The 19138-nt window shown below is 39.1% G+C and overlaps 1 protein-coding gene across 3 annotated transcripts in view; it reads right to left on the reverse strand.

Moving 5' to 3' along the window:
* diaph2 (diaphanous-related formin 2) overlaps positions 1–17865 on the reverse strand; it is a 340142-nt gene extending 322277 nt beyond the window's left edge. For 2 of the 3 annotated variants that reach the window (XM_047340479.1, XM_047340478.1), the window contains exons 1-4: positions 17616–17773; positions 16784–17188; positions 3816–3848; positions 1723–1899 (exon numbers count right to left, since the gene is read on the reverse strand). In XM_047340479.1, the coding sequence (XP_047196435.1) occupies positions 1723–1899; positions 3816–3848; positions 16784–16867 (294 nt within the window). In that variant the 5' untranslated portion in view covers positions 16868–17188; positions 17616–17773. Of the gene's footprint in view, positions 1–1722; positions 1900–3815; positions 3849–16783; positions 17189–17615; positions 17774–17801 lie in introns of those variants that run through there. The other variant, XM_035160754.2, reaches the window with a different exon arrangement.
* Positions 17866–19138: the final 1273 nt, after the last annotated feature.

The following is a 19138-nucleotide window of genomic DNA, read 5'->3' on the forward strand; positions in this document are numbered from 1 at the left end:
GTCATCCCTTCATTTGAAGCCAGCTAGACATCTAAGGCTGTGGCATGTAGCGCCATAAAAACAATCAATAACAGAATGGATGTAAGACAAAAAGAGAGCAACTAAAATGTTTGTGTGTGTGTGTGACAGAAAAAGACATTACAAAGACAGATGCTGAAGAGGAGCTGCTAGCATCAAAAGAAACAAGCACTGACTTTTCCGTTTCTGCTACATCAAAGCAGAAAAGTTTACCATCTATTACAGTGTAGTTTACAGTCCAAACAGTGCTGGCTTCAAAAGCACATGAGTAAATAATGCTTTTCTTTTGGATTCCACTGCTATAATTATACATCCCGACCCAAAGTGTCAAGGTCTGTCAAGTGTCACACCATGTGTTGTCTTCTGTGTCGTCTGTCACTGAGCGAGATGAAGCCTAGGTTTAATGTCACGCCACTGTGAGCACAAACATAGTAATTGAGAGGTGAACTGAGTGACAGGGATGAGCACCCAGGCAAGAAAACACTAAGCAGTCGCCTGATGAAAACCACGAGCCCTGGTCGCATTTCTCTGGCCCTGGCAAAGAAGACCATTGTATGTGGAAAAAAGGAAAGGCAGGCACTGCACCACTCTCACACACACACACACACACACACACACACACACACACACACACACACACACACACACACACACACACACACACACACACACACACACACACACACACACACACACACACACACACACACACACACTCGGAGACATTATCCACAATAGTGCACACAACCTATGCAATGAAGCCAGAGTAATTCGGCTCCCCACTTCAAAGAGATGAGCTGAAAGCTTTTTGTTAGATTTCAATCCTGCAGTACATAAGGGCAAAAATGCATTTCAATGGAGAAAATCACAAGTGTGACAGAGCTTTGACCCCGTAGATGAGTGTGAATTGAATTTCAAAGTTTGACGTTTTACTGACAGTGGCCTGGCGTGTGTACGCAGGCAAGCCCTGCATCACAAAAGCTTCACATCTGAATGTATAATGTTTTTTATCAATACTATGAATACAGGTAAAGATTTGTCTTTAAAAACAACATTTATACAATATTTCTCAACCGTGGAACTCTACACATTTGCTTATGTGCCATTAACATTTTTAAATAATTAAATTAATATCATAAACATGCTGATCCAGACCACTTTAACCATTATGAAGTTGGTTCATAATGGTTAAAGTGGTCTGGATCAGCTGAACTACAGTCAACTATTACAGCTTTGGTCGCTCTGGTTTCAGATTTAATCCTGTGATAAATTGGTCAAATATAACTTGTCAATTTACTCATAAAAGCTGGAAACCATTGGTATAATTTCATCAGGGCCTATTAATTTGTGGGAAAATAAACAATTTGCAAAAATATTATCATCATATTTCTTCACATGCCTGCAAAGCTTTACTAACTATAAAAAAATTCTTATCAGCAGTAAAACAAGAACACGTGAGATCTATTGGTATAAGTTCACATAAAGGAACTTTCCTAACTTAGCTTTTTTGCCTCATCAAACTCCTTCACCTACATTCACCTGCAGCAGCTCAGTTTCTGTACTTGTGCGCCTCTTTGCACTGATTTATGAATTAATTTTAAGATTTCATAATGGGACACAGATTATTTATTTTTCTGTGGCAGCTTTAATAAAGCTGTTGTTGAGTGCTACAGATGACCGTGTGCAAATAAATAGATAGCTCACCATCATCTTTTCAAAGAGGTCGATGATCTCCTTTTCCGAGAGGTTCATGGAGCGGTCGTCAAACAGCGGCTGAGGAACGGGCAGTTCAGCCTGGATAGAGAGCGGATCTGTTGGGTGCTGTATAAGGAGCTTCTCCTTCTTATTCCCCGTTTTCCTGAAACTGGTAATACGATCACGCTGAAAGAAAAAAAGAGTGTTTGAGATATTAAAATTTGCCCCTGATGAAAATCCTTTTCAGACTATGTCAAGTATAAAGGTAACTGTTTGTAATCACTGCCTTTGTTGAACTCAAGGAAATACAGATGTTTGAAAAAGGGAAATATTGGTTTAATCTGCTTGTAACAGAAATTTCACACATTCAAGTGTTGTTTATCAGAGGACACACACAGCTCACTGCAGTACACAGCAAACAGGATCCTCTGATGGCAAGGTCAGCGCAGACCGTGCTTTTACAATGTCAGCCAGAACCCCTGCAGGTCATTAAGGAGAACTCCATTTTATAAGGATGAAAATGCCTTGAACTCTGTGAGGTTGACAGTTCTATGTCTGTTGCACGGCTAACCACACCCAGCAGGTACAACTGACCATTCAGGGTGTGGACAGAGCTAGGACCAACCACTAGATGACAGTGCAAGCATCTTATCAACCCTTGGTGTAGCTACTTCATAAAAAGACGCATGTTAGAAAAGGTCTATAGGTTGGGACCATGAGGATGAAATAAAACACCAGAAAACACAATTCTTAGAACAACCCAAACAAATGGTAATAGGTTAAAAATATGTTATGTTTTCGCAGGTGCAGTGATAAGTCAGGCCTCAATGAGAGGGTTTCACTCTTTGATGAGCATGAAGGTGTTTTTCATTATGTGGAAAGCCACTCTTGGTGATTGGCTATGAGATGACATGTACATCCAATCCATCCAATGATTGTTAGGCTATTTCATACTGGACCTTGCTGGACTGAAAAACAAAGACCTAAAACAATAAAAAAGAAAACTATAGCATGTTTATGCAGTAAATGACACCTTTATAATCTGATTCAAAATGTTTTTAAATGCTTTTATAAAATAAGATGTACAAAATACAAAGAGTTAATTTTGTAAAAATCAAATAAATCCAGTCAGGAATACACATCAGTTTGTTTGAAACATATCAGAATCAGTAAAACTTATTTTTGACATTTTGTAACGCAAGAAGTTTATATCAAACCTTTACTTACCGTCACACCCACATGACAACCTGGTTTGTGTTCATGTCATTAAAAACACATTAAACATACAATATTTTACTGTTGTAACATCAGTGAGACTCAGTCAATTTTCCTCAGATTCATCAGTTGACACTGATGATGCAGTAAAGTTTAGTGTGAAAGCAAAAAAGTACATGGACGGCATGCAACTACATGATGTTAGTCACATTTGGTTAAATGGAACGGAGAAGCCATGCTGGATGAATGAACACATAGTAGTGAAATGAAAAGATACAGATACATGATGATAACACACATGATGGCACGACTGCCAGTTGAGTGAAATATTACTGGATGGATCAAATATACCTCAGACAAAACACATATTTCCTGATAGATACAATTTTGACATTACTTTGTAGGCCCTAAAATACAGTGTCAAACTGGTTATTTGTTAAAGGGCATTTAAAAGGCCCTGCAGATCGGCACATCTAATCATAGTCCCACAGAAAACTGCATATGAAAGGATCTATGAGCTGCTTACAAAAGTCTAGATGCTCTGACCCAAGTTCTGTTCATAATGAAAACGTTAGGGTTACAGACTTCGGTGGGGCTGATAAAAAACACCATGAAAAATTATGTTTTATTTTCACAGTATTATGGAGTGATAACCATGAGAGGTGAGTTTAAGCTTTTTCGGTTCAGTCGAGTAACAAAAGGTCTCATTGTATATATAAGCTGTCCTGAGTTTTTCACGTTTCCAGTAAAATATCCAATTAATTGTTTTGCTTTTTGCACATCGGACCCATCCACATATTTCAGTCTGAAGTCTCATGCTGCCATAACAAAACATGAGATGATGTAAAACAAAACTAGGCACACCAAAATGAAACCAAGCACCTTACCATATCATCAGCCAATGTTTTTATGTGTATGTTCTGTTGGAGGGAGGGAAGAGTGTGAAAAACAAGATCCAACAGAAAATGACAACACCCACAAAGAGCACAGCATGTAGCCCATCAAAATGCACTCACATGTGCAGTGTCCTCTGGTTACTGTGCCTCATTAATCTGTCAGAAGACAAATCTTCTTTCCAATAACAATTATATTTGTATAATAAGTGGTACATAATGGATATGTGCTTAATGTCTGAGAACCACACCCAGCATTAGCCAGTTTTCATTATCTGCTTTTTTTTCCAATGTGGATTTCTAGACACTGTACATGTGAAGGACGTGACAATAAGTAATGCTCCCAAAAATAGTTTTTTATTGTGTGTAAGCTCTAAGTGTGAGTTCAAGAGTGAAACACCCCAAGAACACACACTTTAATACACATACAAAATATCTTACATGAAATGTGATGCATTTTAAAACTTCTACAACCCCACAGACATAATGCACACGCCTGTTCAAAAGACCCACAAAGTTTGTGTATACTAAAAAAAAAAAAAACTCTTTCACAAGGTAATTCATTACAGCCATGACTGCACACCAAAATATTGTTTTATCTCTGGAAGGTGTTTTAAAGAGCATCTCTTGAAGTGACAGTGACCCGATCCTTGATGTTAAATTTTATGATATAATCCATTCAAAGACATTACAAACGTTTCAAATATCTGTGTTCCAAAGAGCTCAAATTAAAAAGATGAAATCCAGAAACTTCTCTCTACTGCAGATGTTCTTCTTTATCTCAGACAAAATAAGACGGGGCCACTGCCAGCCGCTTGTGGCTCGGCAAGGGACAGCCATTTGAAACACACCTCAAATGGGAAGCAGTAGCAACACTGCCATATGCCGTGGCGCTAGGCTATGAAGTACTAATGAGTAGGGCGATGTGGGGTGGGGATGGCCATAAAGTCTGCCTCCAGCCGCGGATTTCTCCACTATTCTAATCAGGAAACTACTAATGCTGGGGCGAGCAAACAGACTGACTCTAACCTGTACCTCCCTCTGTGCGTCTTTATCAGCCGTCGCTCTGGGCAACACTGAGCAGACACTCAAACTGCCATATCTATCACTAGTTTTGTCTGCAACAACCGATCAACAGTTGCAAGCTTGGAACCACAGAGAATAGAGCTTCGGTCGCTATGAGCAGGCTTTATGTGCTGTCCGGCTATAACAAATAGGTCCTTTTCATTAGACGTCTGTCTGGGATGACCACGTATTCATTTCATCATCATTTGCAGCCTTCAACACGGCTGCATCATGTCTTCCAACATCTCTAAAGCTGAGAATTTGACCTGAGCAACAACTTTTTCCCATTTTTATCTCAGATCGTATGTGTCATTAAGCCCAGCATTCTCTAGCAGTCTAAAACTGCGTGAAATAATAGCTAATTTTCAAATGGAGTGCTTAAACATTTTCTAATCAATTTAACAACAATCAAACCACTGTTTGGTTAATTGCCTTGACTTGAGGGCCTTTCCTTGCCCATTATCTTGGCAACATCGCAACAATGCAATTTAACATCTAACAATTAAGCTTGCATGTCCTCTGGGCTTCTCCCGCTTATTAAAGTAAACTTTTTCATCATAATAAATGTTTATTACCAGACACATATTCCTCTAAATAATCAAATTAGCTCTGGGTCCCTCCTTAATCAAATATGATTATGACTCCATGCAGATCTTTAAAAATGAAAACACAAAGCAATATTTCAAAACTTGAGAGTCAGTTTGGGGACACAAAACCATACCAGTATGCATATTTTACACAATAACTTAAAATTAATATCACACAGTACAACTACTTTAACTCGTGTGGAGACGTATCCTTCCACCGCTCTGTTTTATTACAAAAAGCCACCAGGTGGCATATGAAATAAATTTTCACTGAAGATGGACAACAGACCAACTTAGTATCACACTGGGTACCATCGCACATGTTTTTAAATAGAAATGCCTGTTATACCCAACTAATTTAACTAGACCATCTGTATGATGTCATTTTAACTCACTCACTGAAACCATCGCTATAAAATCAGTAGTCAACATGCCTCTGTAAAACGAGTTTAAACAAAATTAGGTTTTACTTTAATTAGTTCTAATAATAACAAAGGATTACTGGGAGCCTGCCGTTGTTGGCAGTGAAGACTGTAATGCAATGTACCGATGATTGTACTTGGCAACTTCATCAAACTACCTTGTATCTCCAGTCAAATCCGCTGCTCAGTTCAGCTTCAGGTGACTGAGAGTTAGAAATACGTGAAGGACAAACAAATTCAAAATACTGAGATAAAAGCATTCTGAAATTTAGGAAGAATTTCACAATACGCCTCATTCGCTAGTTAGTACACTCTGTAGTCAAGCTGAGTTTTCAAAGTGGGAAATCTGTATTCTCGCAAAGTGTCTGTTGCTTATACAATTATGAGCGAGTAAAACTTGACTACTGTAGTTAAACTTTACACTCAACAAGGATTACAAATCTACTGGCAAATAAAATGACCAATATTCACTGAAAAGGAAAATAGTTCTGTTATTAAATAACTCACCAGTACAGACAAATACATTTGCTGTACATATGAATCATAAGAGCATAGCTCATTGTATTTTTGTGCAGTTAAATAAAATGTCTAAACATGAATGCCCCCTTTAGTGCAGTAACTGTAGGAAAAAGTAAAAGATGCAGTGACACTTGCACCAATCACAATGCAGCTTAAACTGTCAAAACATTTTTTAATCGGGCTAGATATTTATCTGTCAGCAGAACAGACAGCAGTGATGATAAATCACAATGCAAAGGAATAACTGTCACAAAACTCAGAGCATGGCTTAAATGAACTCAAAGGACAAAAAGTGAATCTCACGCACAGCAACAATAGTGAATGTGCACCGTCTGTAAGAGTGACTGCTGATGTGTCTGTGCCTATTATCAAATCACAGACCACAAACATATTTAAGATGGGGAAAAAATATATTTTGTCCTGTTCTGAATGTCAGAATAAAGGGTGTCTAAATTTGGGTTGTTGCCAATAGGGTGCACCAGAGCTCCTATTAAGAAAAAGGCCCGATGAATGTGTACAACAGATTTAACAAAAAAGGCTTTAATTATTAAATCTTTATCCAAAAATACTGTATGCACTAATTCAAGAAGGAAATCAATAACCTGAACCGAGCACCACCAAGATTCTACTGTGCAAAACAAACCTGTAATTGACAGGCCCTTAGGCCGCAGCACTACTTTCCTCTGGTTACATTAGAGACTCATGTTTGCCAGTCATAGCCATAAACTTCAAAATTAGATAATTTGTCTAAGTGTAATCAAATCAGATACAGCATTGCCAATATCATGCTCAATTCTGGGGGAATGGCATCAGGCAGCAACAAATACCATCTGAGTAACTGAATTAGACATAGTCTAAACAAATCAATTTTTCTAAATTAGTCTTGTTACAGAGTCTCCTCAATGGCTTTTGTAGTCAAAGAGGTAAGCACACAACACAGCTCTCACTATTGCAAAAGATTTATGAAAGCATGAAAGTAACATTTATCTTTCTTGATAAAAATCTATCCAATTAATCGTTGCGTTTGCACTGTGAGGACGCCCTTTTCAAGCAGAGCACAGAAGTAGAGGAGAGGCCATAAGACGAGCTAAGAGCCACTTCCACCTCACATTTCATGCAACTTTCCAAACTATATCTTGGGAGCAATTATCCATTTAAAATATATTACTATCAAAACTGACTTCAGTAAGCACGTAGAAGTAAAATTGCCCTCTCCTGGTGTTTTCCTCTACAATATGCAAATAATTCTTGCTGAACATTTAAATGACAGCAAGCATCTGGTTTCATTTCTACTCCAGCCCTAAGTCTCATCTTTATTCAAACGCTGGTATCTATAGATGTTTCCGTCTCTCCAGCCCTGTGGCCTGCACCAAACAGCTTCACTAAGTTTTCTGAACAACTTTGCAGAGTAAATACCACAACAGATCTTTTTTCCGTCAGTAAATTTTACAGATTAGTGATGAGTTTGACTAAGTTACAAAGACTAACTCAAATATGAGGTGGTGTGTAACTGATGGTGTGTACTGGACCATCACATAATGAGTAACTGATTCATTAAAAATCAGATTGATCAACATTAAGTAGCACAATTATTGTGGTCTAAAGCTTTACCGATTCATAAACTGAACACTTTACGAGGGTGAAGTAAAGTGGTCCAAATCAGAATTGACAATGTCAGATTCATTTCTCTCATGTTTGAGTCTCATCTGTATTCTCCCCTGAGCCACTTTTTTAGGTGACAATAGACGTATCCACATCATAACATACCTGTGTGTGAGTAACTTTCAACAATGGGAGTAAAGGTGAGAGGAGGCATTGCATATATAACAAGCGCACACACGAGGAAACACCAGAAGACACAGGTTCTTCTCCAGGTACAGGAAAATCTCGAATTAACTTGCACCACAACAGCACATAGGTCCTCTCTGCAAACTGGATTGGGAATAATTTACTCAAACACAGACTTTTGGTTGTTATTCTACAAAAATAAATTAAGTCTTAACAGATGCAGTAATGACTCACTTCTTACACATAATCTTTGTGATATTTTCAGTTGTTTAATTCCCCAAAAAGTTTCAAAAACAGAGCCAGCAATTAAAACAAAAGAGAAAAACAAATAAAGAATGCACTAGATTTCGGCGAGAGCTGAAGTGCCTTTAAAGGGCATGAGTGCTGTGTTGGCCTTATTATTTCAGGAAAGTGCTGGTACAGTTTACTATTTCCTAAAACAGCATCTATTGAAAGGGGAAAGCACACAACAGCCAGCACAGCTAAGATCTGAATGGCTCCACGCTGGACGGCCTGACAACGTGACTGCAGAGCAGTACAGCACTGCCCTCAGGTTATCTCGCTCTCGGTTTAAAGCAACTTTCTAGTACTGTCCCCTTGAGGGTTGGCATGATATGAAGCCAAGACAAGAGTTGAAGTTTGCAGGAAAGGGCAACAATGTCAGTGCGTTTCTCAAAATGTTCATGAAATGTAATTTGCATTTTATAGACGAACATACTGAAATAAATATGTTCTAGCAGAGATCTACAGGAACTTTATAATACAATTTAGAGATGGGCGATATATGGCTAAAAGTTACATCAAGATAAAAATGTTGATTTCAGTCGGTAATAATAATTATCAGGATGAATAATTTAGCCTTTTTGCTCCCGAGTTGTGGATATAGCTTTAAAATCTTCTTTATGAGCAGAGAATGACAACTCTCTTCAAACAGCAAAACATTTTATAAATCTGAGGTAGATCAATTATGTGTAACACCTCTACATTTTATCAATATATAAGACTTTTGTTATAGGACTTTTGTTATATTGCTTATATTATTATTGTTTTATTGCCTAGCCCAAATACAATTACTATTCAGGCATATTTAAACTGGAATTTTGGATTACGTCTTTAAACCTGCAGTCATTACATCTGCTTAGCCAATTGTTTTCCTTAATTGCTGCCATGTGCAGAATGATATGACCTTGTGACCTTGTTATGTTATCTGTCGGCTGTTTGCTTGGTGCTGGCTCATGATACTGTGTACAGCTAGAACGTTCTAAAATAATCCAATCACAATGCCCTTGTATCTGCTACAATAGTGATTATGCCTGCCTTTTCCACTGACATGCATCAGGCAGTGCATCAAGTGCATCAGCCAGTGAGTTTCATTCTGCATTAAACTCTTTCAGTCTGACCCGTATCACACAAAGAGATTTATTCAACAAATCATTTGATTTAATTGTTCATCTCTCAAATTTAAATAGCTAAATTTATTTGTTTGTGGGCTACAACTTAAATCAATACACATGTAGTATAAAACACTATCCTTCACAACTGATACACCCATAAAAGAAAGTGTGAAGAGTCAGACAGCTGACTTACAACTCAGCAGAAATATGATTTCTCACTTGCTTACTCTGAGTTTTTTTAGAAAAAAGTACAACGGGGGCAATGAGCGACATCTCTCAGCAAATTTAGCAAGAAAGAAAAATCCGCCATCACAATCATTTAATGTCATACAAGTGACAGAGCAGGAAACCCCCTTCAGCCTGACCTACATGTGACTCAGTAGCTCAGTCAAAACAGAAACACAGACGACGAAGCATCCACCTAAACTATGAACGAGACTTAACTGCAACGATTCATCTTATGTTATCGCTCGAGGAGGCTTTTTAATATGCAACTGAGGCAGCCAAATAAATGTTCCATTCTCTATAGTTAATGTACACAGGGGCTCTGAGAGTGAAACTGAGAGGTGAATCTGTTGGTTTCTTCCACTGTGTGACTAAAGCATTCTTCACCACTTCCTCTCGCTCCTACTTCCTGAATGCCATCATTAAAACTCTCACATGTGGTCTGCTTCCTGCAGTTCTTCACACATCTCCCTGACGCAGACGCGGTAACATTCCCTCACAATGTAAATGCGGGGAAAATAGAAAATAATCAAAGCAGCACGAGAAGTAATGGTGGAGCTACGCGACACAAATCCTGTATAGATTGACCCAACAGGCAACAGGAAATACAGGAGAGCCTCAAGTGTGTGACAAGATGACAACTTGTATTAACTGGGTGATAACAGGACCTCAAATGATCCTGGAGGCTTCCCTAAAGCTTGTGTATCAAAGTGTCAAGCGCTTCAAATGCCAAAGCTTTAAACACCAGCAGCAAAGTAAACCATTAAATATGATCCCCAACGTGATACTGTTCAAACTGTCAAGCGCATGAAGGTTAACTACGTCGTTGCCTTAAATCAGACACAAATGTTTCCTGTTTTAACATCTGGGCTCTCGCCTGAGATGCACTGTCGCTGTGTGTGATGTGGATTTCGTATCATAAAAACCGAAAAAATTCATAATGGCTTGTTCCTGATAAATATACAATGAATCAGGATCTCACTCTTTAGCTCTGGTGAAGTACTGAATTACTTGTCTGGTTTATGTCAATCTCATCACATTACAGGTCCATTACACAATGGATCTGTAATTTCCAGCTGTCACTCAAGAATCTCAGGTCTGATCTGTAGTGACACTGTTTTCGTTAAGAATTTATAAAGGACCCTTGAAATATTCTTTAAGAATCCGCGATATTAAACCGATTAAACTGACATAGTAAATGAATAAGAAATCACATATTTAACAGTAAAATAACTGCACGTCTACAAATCTTAACAGTGGCCAGAATGAACTCTCATCTGAGGTCTTCACTTATTTAAACTCTGTTTCCAAAAATATCAAATGCTTTTAAACAAGTTACTGTAGGACGGTCAGGTTTGCATTTCTTCTCACTCCTCTTTCGATTATGAAGATTAAATCATTACGTGTTTGATTCGTTTTTCCTCATCACTGTAAACACTTTTTTCTGTATATTTTTTTTCCACTTGTTTGTAAAATTTCTCTTTTTTTTTTTATTACATGTTCGAAATTGATTTTTAAAAAAGAATGAATTAGTTAATATTAACAGGAAATTACTTTACTGACATATCAATGCTTCACAACATACATGTGAAACTAAATTTTAAAATCTATTTGGGGGGCAGCTGCTCAGTTTTTCACAAGCTAAAGACATAACGTTAACCTCAGCTAGCTTTTATGTTAGCATTAAAAATTGCTGCTTTTGGTTTAGCAACGGTTCTTCACAACTGACATTTCAACGGTTTTCAGTGCTGGTGAATGTCAGCAGCCACCAACCTGTCTGACTTTAGCCGTGGGACTTTTCAGGAGAAAGGCCCCCGGAGTGTGGTACTTTCTCTCGGTGACAAAGCTCTGAGCCACCTCCTCGGTTCCCGGGTCAGACTGTTTCCACCGTCGGTCTCAGCTCTGCTAACGGTGATGGTGACGAGCTGCACCTGACGCCGCTGCACCTGCGGCTAACTGCGCACTGCTCTGACGTCACCGAGCGGCTAACACCGATGCTAACGCTAACGTGTCACTCTGTGGCCACAGCAACATGTTATATGATGAAGTCACCACAGTCTGAGATGCGCTGCTGGCACCGTGTCCTCTGTTTGTAACTCCACGTTTTACTCTTCACACTGGTCATGAAGACAGGTCATTACAAACAGATGCTTCATTACATATAATGTGCCATATTATCCCTGATCTAAATATTCTGTGGGGACACCACACCTCACAGTGTGTGGCCATTGTACTATGTACTGTGTACTATGTACTGTGTATATAGTATTTTATCTTACTCTATTTATTCATATCTTCATAGTATCTAAAGTTTGTATTGTATGTTTTCCTTTATTCCATTCTAATGGGCATCTACACGATGGCTTTCAACTGATTTCTTTATACTGGTGAAGTTATCTTATCTTATCTTATAGAATCGTATCCATTTGATGCACTGTATGAGTGTGTGTATCAAAGGGTGAATTAAAAACTGCTGTCAAGCACTTTGAGTGGCCAGAAGGACTAGAAATGCACTTTATAAATACAGACCATTTACAATTGTATCACTCTAATTATATATTTAAAATGATAGAAGAATTATATATGTATAGCTATATGTATAATGTATATACATGTAAAATTAACATTGAAATATTAAAATAATCTTAATGATAATAATAATAAATGATTACCATTATACTTTTACACTGTAGTTTATATAGGAGCCATTTAGCCACTTATCCGTTTTGATTCATTCTGATGACACCAAAATAAAAATCTTGCATACATGCATTTTGACATTTTGCAACAAAACGTCTGCAAATATAATCTTCTCCATATCGATATCATGTGTAGAAAAACATTCATCATATCAAGAGGTAATAGGGACACCAACAGTCATCTTTAAAACCATAATGCGTCTCTCTGATCCTCATTTCTCATAGGTTAACAAACAATAAAGAAACTCTCTTCTAAAGTGCCAGGCTCACCAGTTCTGTAGCTAATAGTCAAAACAGAAAGAAAGAAGTGAGAATAGTTTTCAACTCTGAGCTAATGTGTATCCCGAAAATCACTTCCAACTTCCTCCAGAACTTATTGCTTAAACAATATCAGTTATCTTTTGACAAGTGAAAAAAAAACTTATCAACTCTCCCACCTATCTGCAGTGTATGTGAGGACACTAATCTCAGTTGTAAATTAGCCACCAGTCTCTGTCTCCTTCTCACTTGACCAAATGACCTTTGAGATACGGATCACCTTTAGTCCTTTTGTTAAACATAATAGAGCAGAGCAGACGGACACTGCCTGTCGTAAGCAAACATCATGGATCAGTCACTTGACTGACTGTTCACATAACACAATGAAATGACCCACCAAACACACTGGGAGGAATGGTACCTTTGTATTGTAGCTGCAAATTGCACGTTTAAACCTCATTAATTATGAAATAATTAAATAAAAATGTACGTAACTAAAGCATTTAATGAATAGATTGTGTGCTTGAGCTCATTCAAGAACATTCACTTGAAAATAACTGATGTATCACAAATTTCTGCTCTGTGATTCATTCATTCATCACTGACACTTAACTATGACACAACTCTAAAACCATAGCAAAGCTGTTTAACAATAACATTCCTCCTCACATGATACAGATCTGTGGATAAGGTTTGTGATCAGCAAATAAATGCAGCATGTCACAAGACTGTGTGTGAAAAGAAACTAAATCTTTAGAGCGGATACATACTTATGAGATGGTAAATTCAAAGAGTGTTGCATTGGAAAATGTATTGACATTTGATAATAAATCTGCCAAACATTATGGGTGAGACAAGGTTTCTGCAGATGATGAAATAACTGTAATGATTATTTTGATATATATATATATAGGCCAAAATCATAACTAATAAACCACAGTCTGTGTTGAGAAGTCACATGCTTATTTTAAGGATACACTGGGATGATTTTACCCTCTTGCTGCTTTATATGATGTCATCATTTACTCTGGTATGCAGAGGGGTAATATTTCTCCCTTTCTGCCAAACCAGCTCCACAGAATTCCTTTAAAAGGACTTCATCAGCCTGTTTTATTGCATGTCATGATGTTGGAAGTTCCAGTAAAGAACATTATCACAGAGTGCCGAGCACAAAACAAAAGAGAAGTTTTGCATTAGCTCTCTCACTGAACACTGGGGGGTTATTCTTATGTCCTTGGCTGTGTTGAGTATTTACATCCTGGGCCCAAAGCCCAAATGGTGTTGCTGTGATGTAATCATGCCCATTGACTTGTTAAACAAACACACAGCTTTCAGTGTTTCTCCTCTAAAGACTGGTTTGCTTTAGCTGAGACCAAACTGTACCAGTGACTGCCACTTTGCTTGGGAGCCGAGCAAATGGTACTGTGTTGTTATTAGCAGCTCTGAGTGTGAAAAAGCAGAGACTACATGTGGTTTTATTCCGCCTGTAATAGATATTACCCCCAACCTTTTGCCTGGACAACATTTACACTAACTACACTGCATGTCAGGAATGTAGCCCATAGCCCTGCATAGAGGGTAAACTGTTCATAGTTAATTATAAGCAAATCTTCCAAAGTCCAACCATCCAAGAGAACATTTTTGTAAGTATGTTATGATGTAATCATCTGAAGGACCCTGCTAAATACCTTCATGTGAGTGTATGTCAGGTTATTGAAATGTCTGCAAACAAACGTGGATCCACACTATCTATTGGGGCAGCGAAAAAGTGGGGATAAACAAGAGAGGACAGATCGTGGCTCCACCCAGGAATGAATAATGGTTTCCTCCCTTACACTCAAGAGTCTTGTTGATATCTCTGCAACAGCCAGAGAGTCCAGGCTTCCTTTGCTTCTGACTGCTTTGTTGCGAGGTATGAGAAGCAGGGGACGTGCCCAGCCCTGAGTCCACTCTACTGGACAAAAAGAAGTGATCTTAGAGTGAATGCTGGCATTCTCCGGACACCCTTGCAAACAGTTTTGAACTTGGGAAGCAGGCTAGTCAAGAGTCTCAGGCTGTCATTGGGATTTCTCAAGACAACACCCTTTAGGGAGTGCATGTCATTTCCTGTCCGGCAGCTGTTATGGTAACACTTTCCCTCACCTTACATTTGCTGCAAACAACCATTACAAGTTAAAAGTTTAAGACTGTTTTTCCTCAAGACTAATACCAGAGCAACAAGAACCACCACCTACTGTATGAAAACTACTGAGGTGTTAATAAAGTTGTCAGTGGTCAGTCTAATTCTATGCAATCATTCAGTCTGACGTTAGAAACACTAGCCAACCTACACAGACGTTTCCTTGTTTGATAGCAGAGACTCTGATTACACGTCTGGCCAAACACAGCAATAAGCAAACAATCAAAAGCAAGTGAAAGGCACAATAAAAAGCCACACTACTAGTACTCAATTATTGGCTGGTGAGAGGCGACATCATCCAGAAAGTTCAACCGCAGCCAAGGTTTTCATGAACGTGGAAAAACAGAAAGCACAATCAAACACCGGACAATTTTCTTTTTCAGCTTTTCATCACGGACAAAATAACTTTCAACCACTGGTTTCTACAGATTCTGACAGTGTGCTGACACTTACATGCACTCAACACATTCAGTAATAGAGTTTAGGTTTGTTTAGAGTTGTATGTACAAGAGAGTGACCAGAAGAATCCTAATTATAGATTTGGATGCCCTTAACACTTGTTTACACAGCAGTAGTTAAGGAAATCAGTCACGCTACTTCATTAGCTGTCAAACGCATCATACAAAAATGTTACACAACACCACACCTCCCAAAACTTATGATCTCATTCCTAAGCAAAGAATGCAGTGACTGAACGGCTTAATGACACCAGAGCAGCAATGATGCAGAGTCAGACTCCAGCACACTCCTCACTCTACATGTATTATTCAACTAGACCAAGCCAATCGAGCTGCTGCAACTTATATGATTGTTTAAGTGGTTGTGAGTTGTTATCTAAGAGACGCTGTCGTCCTGAGAAGTTCATTTCTTGTGCTGATAAAACTGTTCAGGCTGACTGAGGAAAAAGTTTTATCAATCACACACACTCACACCGTTTTATAAAACTGCCACAAACCCCCACTGACGGCACACGAGTGGCTGTGAGTCATCCAGTAACTTCACTCTGTGTTTGTGTACGTAGTCACAATAGATATTGAAGCACAACTGTCACAACAAGAACACTCTTCACAGAACTTTTAGGGAAATGCATTGACGGGGATAATCACATGATGCACTGAGTGCTTTGAAAAGTGAGGCACTCAGTGAAACACTATCTGTTTTTCTCAACTCTTAACGGCTATTAGCTGCTCTGTATCTGGCTGCATTAAATAGTAATAACAACACGTCGTTAGCCTCTGCCTGCTCAGCAAATACACAACCTGCTGTTCACTGCCTGGACTTGCGTTATGTTTACACTTCAATTGCTCATGAGGTTTATACGGATTAATAAACTGAAAACAGCTGCCTTCTCTTGGCGTGTTTAAAAATCAGTTTTCATAGGACAATGTCATTACTTTTAACATGTGCTTCCCCTAATTCATGTGTGTGTGTGTGTGTGTGTGTGTGTGTGTGTGTGTGTGTGTGTGTGTGTGTGTGTGTGTGTGTGTGTGTAATGTATCCCTGCTTGTGTCTGTATTTGAAACCTTTACGTCATCGCTGCCCATCTTTACCAGGACTCCCTGGTAAAATGAGATATTACTTCCCAATGGGATCAAGCAAGAACAAAAATAAAAATAAATAAACACATATAAAACTAGAGGAAATGTAACGAAATGGGTCTAACAAAGCCACTTTACACACAGCAAAACTGCAGAGTTGTGAAAGTGTGGAGCAGTGCAACTTTCTAACTGTGACCAAAGTTGAGAGTGACATCAACCCCTGCTTGTGGGACTACACAGGATGTGAGAGACGACTGCTCAGTGCCCCGACACAGTCTTTACACCTACCAGCTTTTTGTTTTTGCCCTCATCCTCGCCGGATTTCTTTTTAGAGGGTTTACCCGGGTCCTCTCCACCGCTGGCTTGATCCATGTCTGCTTTAGGTTCAGTTCCCCCTCCCGGATTGACTTCACAAGCGACCTCCACAAAAGTTGGCAAACTCCACCGGCGCGGTTTTTTAAAGAGCACGTTCACAGCAAAGCATCCAGGTCAGGTCTTTTCAAAACCCATTCCGATTTAAACAAAAAGAGGAAAAAGTACAGATTCACGTTGATCCCTTCCAGAGTAGCTCCCGCTCCGGATCCAGCGGCTGGGGGAGGCAGTTCGAAGGAGGAGCAGAGGTGTGGTAGGATATGGAGGAGTCCCGTCCTGATGGCTCCTCGGTTCAGCAGCGAGCCTGTTCACACCGCTCTCCTGAAATCACATCCAAACACCACGTTAACAACTATTCTTTTTCTCCATCTGTCTGATTGTTGATGTTCGCTTTAACACGTGTTTCCCCCCTCTGTGTTCGGGGGGTGCACAGAAGCAGGCACGTTCGAGCCCAACGCATCGTGAAGAAGGCAAAACAGATGTAAACAAACCCTGTCAGATGGAACTGGGGTCAGATCGATAAGGAGGTGAACCCCGTGTGTTTTTACACTTAATAGACAAAGACAGCTCTGTGTTTGCAAACAGGCTGAAGTGGTACAAAGAGCAAACTCTGAACTGAGCAATAACGTAGTAGTAACCGAGCCAAAGCGTTTCACGAGTTTGACGTGCTCTGACCATATCGCCATTAATCACACATAAATACCATTAATAAGGAGTAATACACATGTGTGTAATAGAGGAAAATCACCGTTGTTCTCTCTCTGCTCACTTTGTAGAGCTGCACTCTCAGCCCTGCTAGCTTAAATGTGCTGCTACCCGGCTAACGCTGTGTACACGTGAGTACACAACCACATGCCACCAAACAGCGTTATTTACAGCGTAAACAATAAATAACAATAAGAAGAAAACTCACAACACCCCATCCAGGGCTTACCTGTGCAACCGAACGTGACTGTCAGGCCCGCGGTGATTCCGCCCACAGGCTCGTCTGATTGGTCCGTGACATAGGAAGCGAGCGGGGACTCCAGTTGTAATTGGTCAGATCGGCCGTCAGCCATAAGGTCGGCGTGGCGTTTGAGGGGCGGGGCCTGTGGTGACGTGGGGTCAGTCTGATCTCACAGCAGGAGGATGGGATTCAGACTCGAGAATAGATCTGTGAGTGAATTGTGAAAGGATGAGAGGAGGCAGGGCGTGAATCTGCGGCAGACAAAGCTGTGTGTGTTGTAGGAACAGCTGATGCTATTGTTATGGTTCTCCATAGAATAATAATAATGAATATAAACATTCTCAATATGCCACTTAACATATACAAAGTGCGTTACCAGGATGAAACGACGAGCATGAAAAAATGGAGCAGAAGCTGAGAAATTGTATTATTCATATTTACCACACAGACATAACTTCCCAGCTAACTCCAAAAATGTTTGCTTTCCTCTGTTTTATATGCTGGAAAATTTAAACATTCTTTGATTTGAAGTGGTTGTTGAACAAAACAACAAAGAAGAAACGCGATCATCACTGTTTTCTGACATTTAATAGAATAAACAAATACAGACAAATACACGGCTCAAATAGGTGATTTATCAATATAATAATATGAATACAAATTACTGGAGCACAAGCTGGTCTATTAACTTTTCCTTTGAGTTTAGCAATTGTATTTACACACACTCCAAACAGTTTAAGTTGTTCTTCATTTTCAACAAATGTCACACTGCACCTTTGGATGTTTGTTTTACTTTTGTATTGTATTTGACTTTTTTATAGGAAGCTCTTTCTACCTGGATTTTATTTTAATTTAACGATTGCACTGCTGAGCTGACCGGTTTCTTCTTGTGCAACCCCTTTCATTCTACAGTTGACCTATGTGTTAACTTGCATATGACAAATAAAACTTATACCGCTAATAATAAAATACTTTATTTATTTCTATATCTACTGACTTTTAGCCCTCCTGAATATCCAGGAGTTTCCTGCCTTTTGCGTGGAGACGGCACCAATGGTAAAAGTTATTGATAAAGTTTGGGGACACTGTTTGGAATGTAAAATCCCTTGCTGGACAAAAGTCTAACTTTGTGACTCATAGTTGACAAAAGCTTTAATGAAGACAGAGTGTGTGTCCTTGTCAACCAGACGATAAACCAGGTGATAAACAATCAAAATGTATAATCATGCTTCTTTGTTGGGAAAACAAGGGCATAGTAATTTTTCACTGCTTATAGATTATGTGCCCATTTGTCTGATTGCCCTGAAGGCACCGGGGAAGTAATC

The sequence above is a fragment of the Hippoglossus stenolepis genome, chromosome 7 (genome assembly GCF_022539355.2).
Source record: "Hippoglossus stenolepis isolate QCI-W04-F060 chromosome 7, HSTE1.2, whole genome shotgun sequence".
Taxonomy (NCBI): Eukaryota; Metazoa; Chordata; class Actinopteri; order Pleuronectiformes; family Pleuronectidae; genus Hippoglossus; species Hippoglossus stenolepis.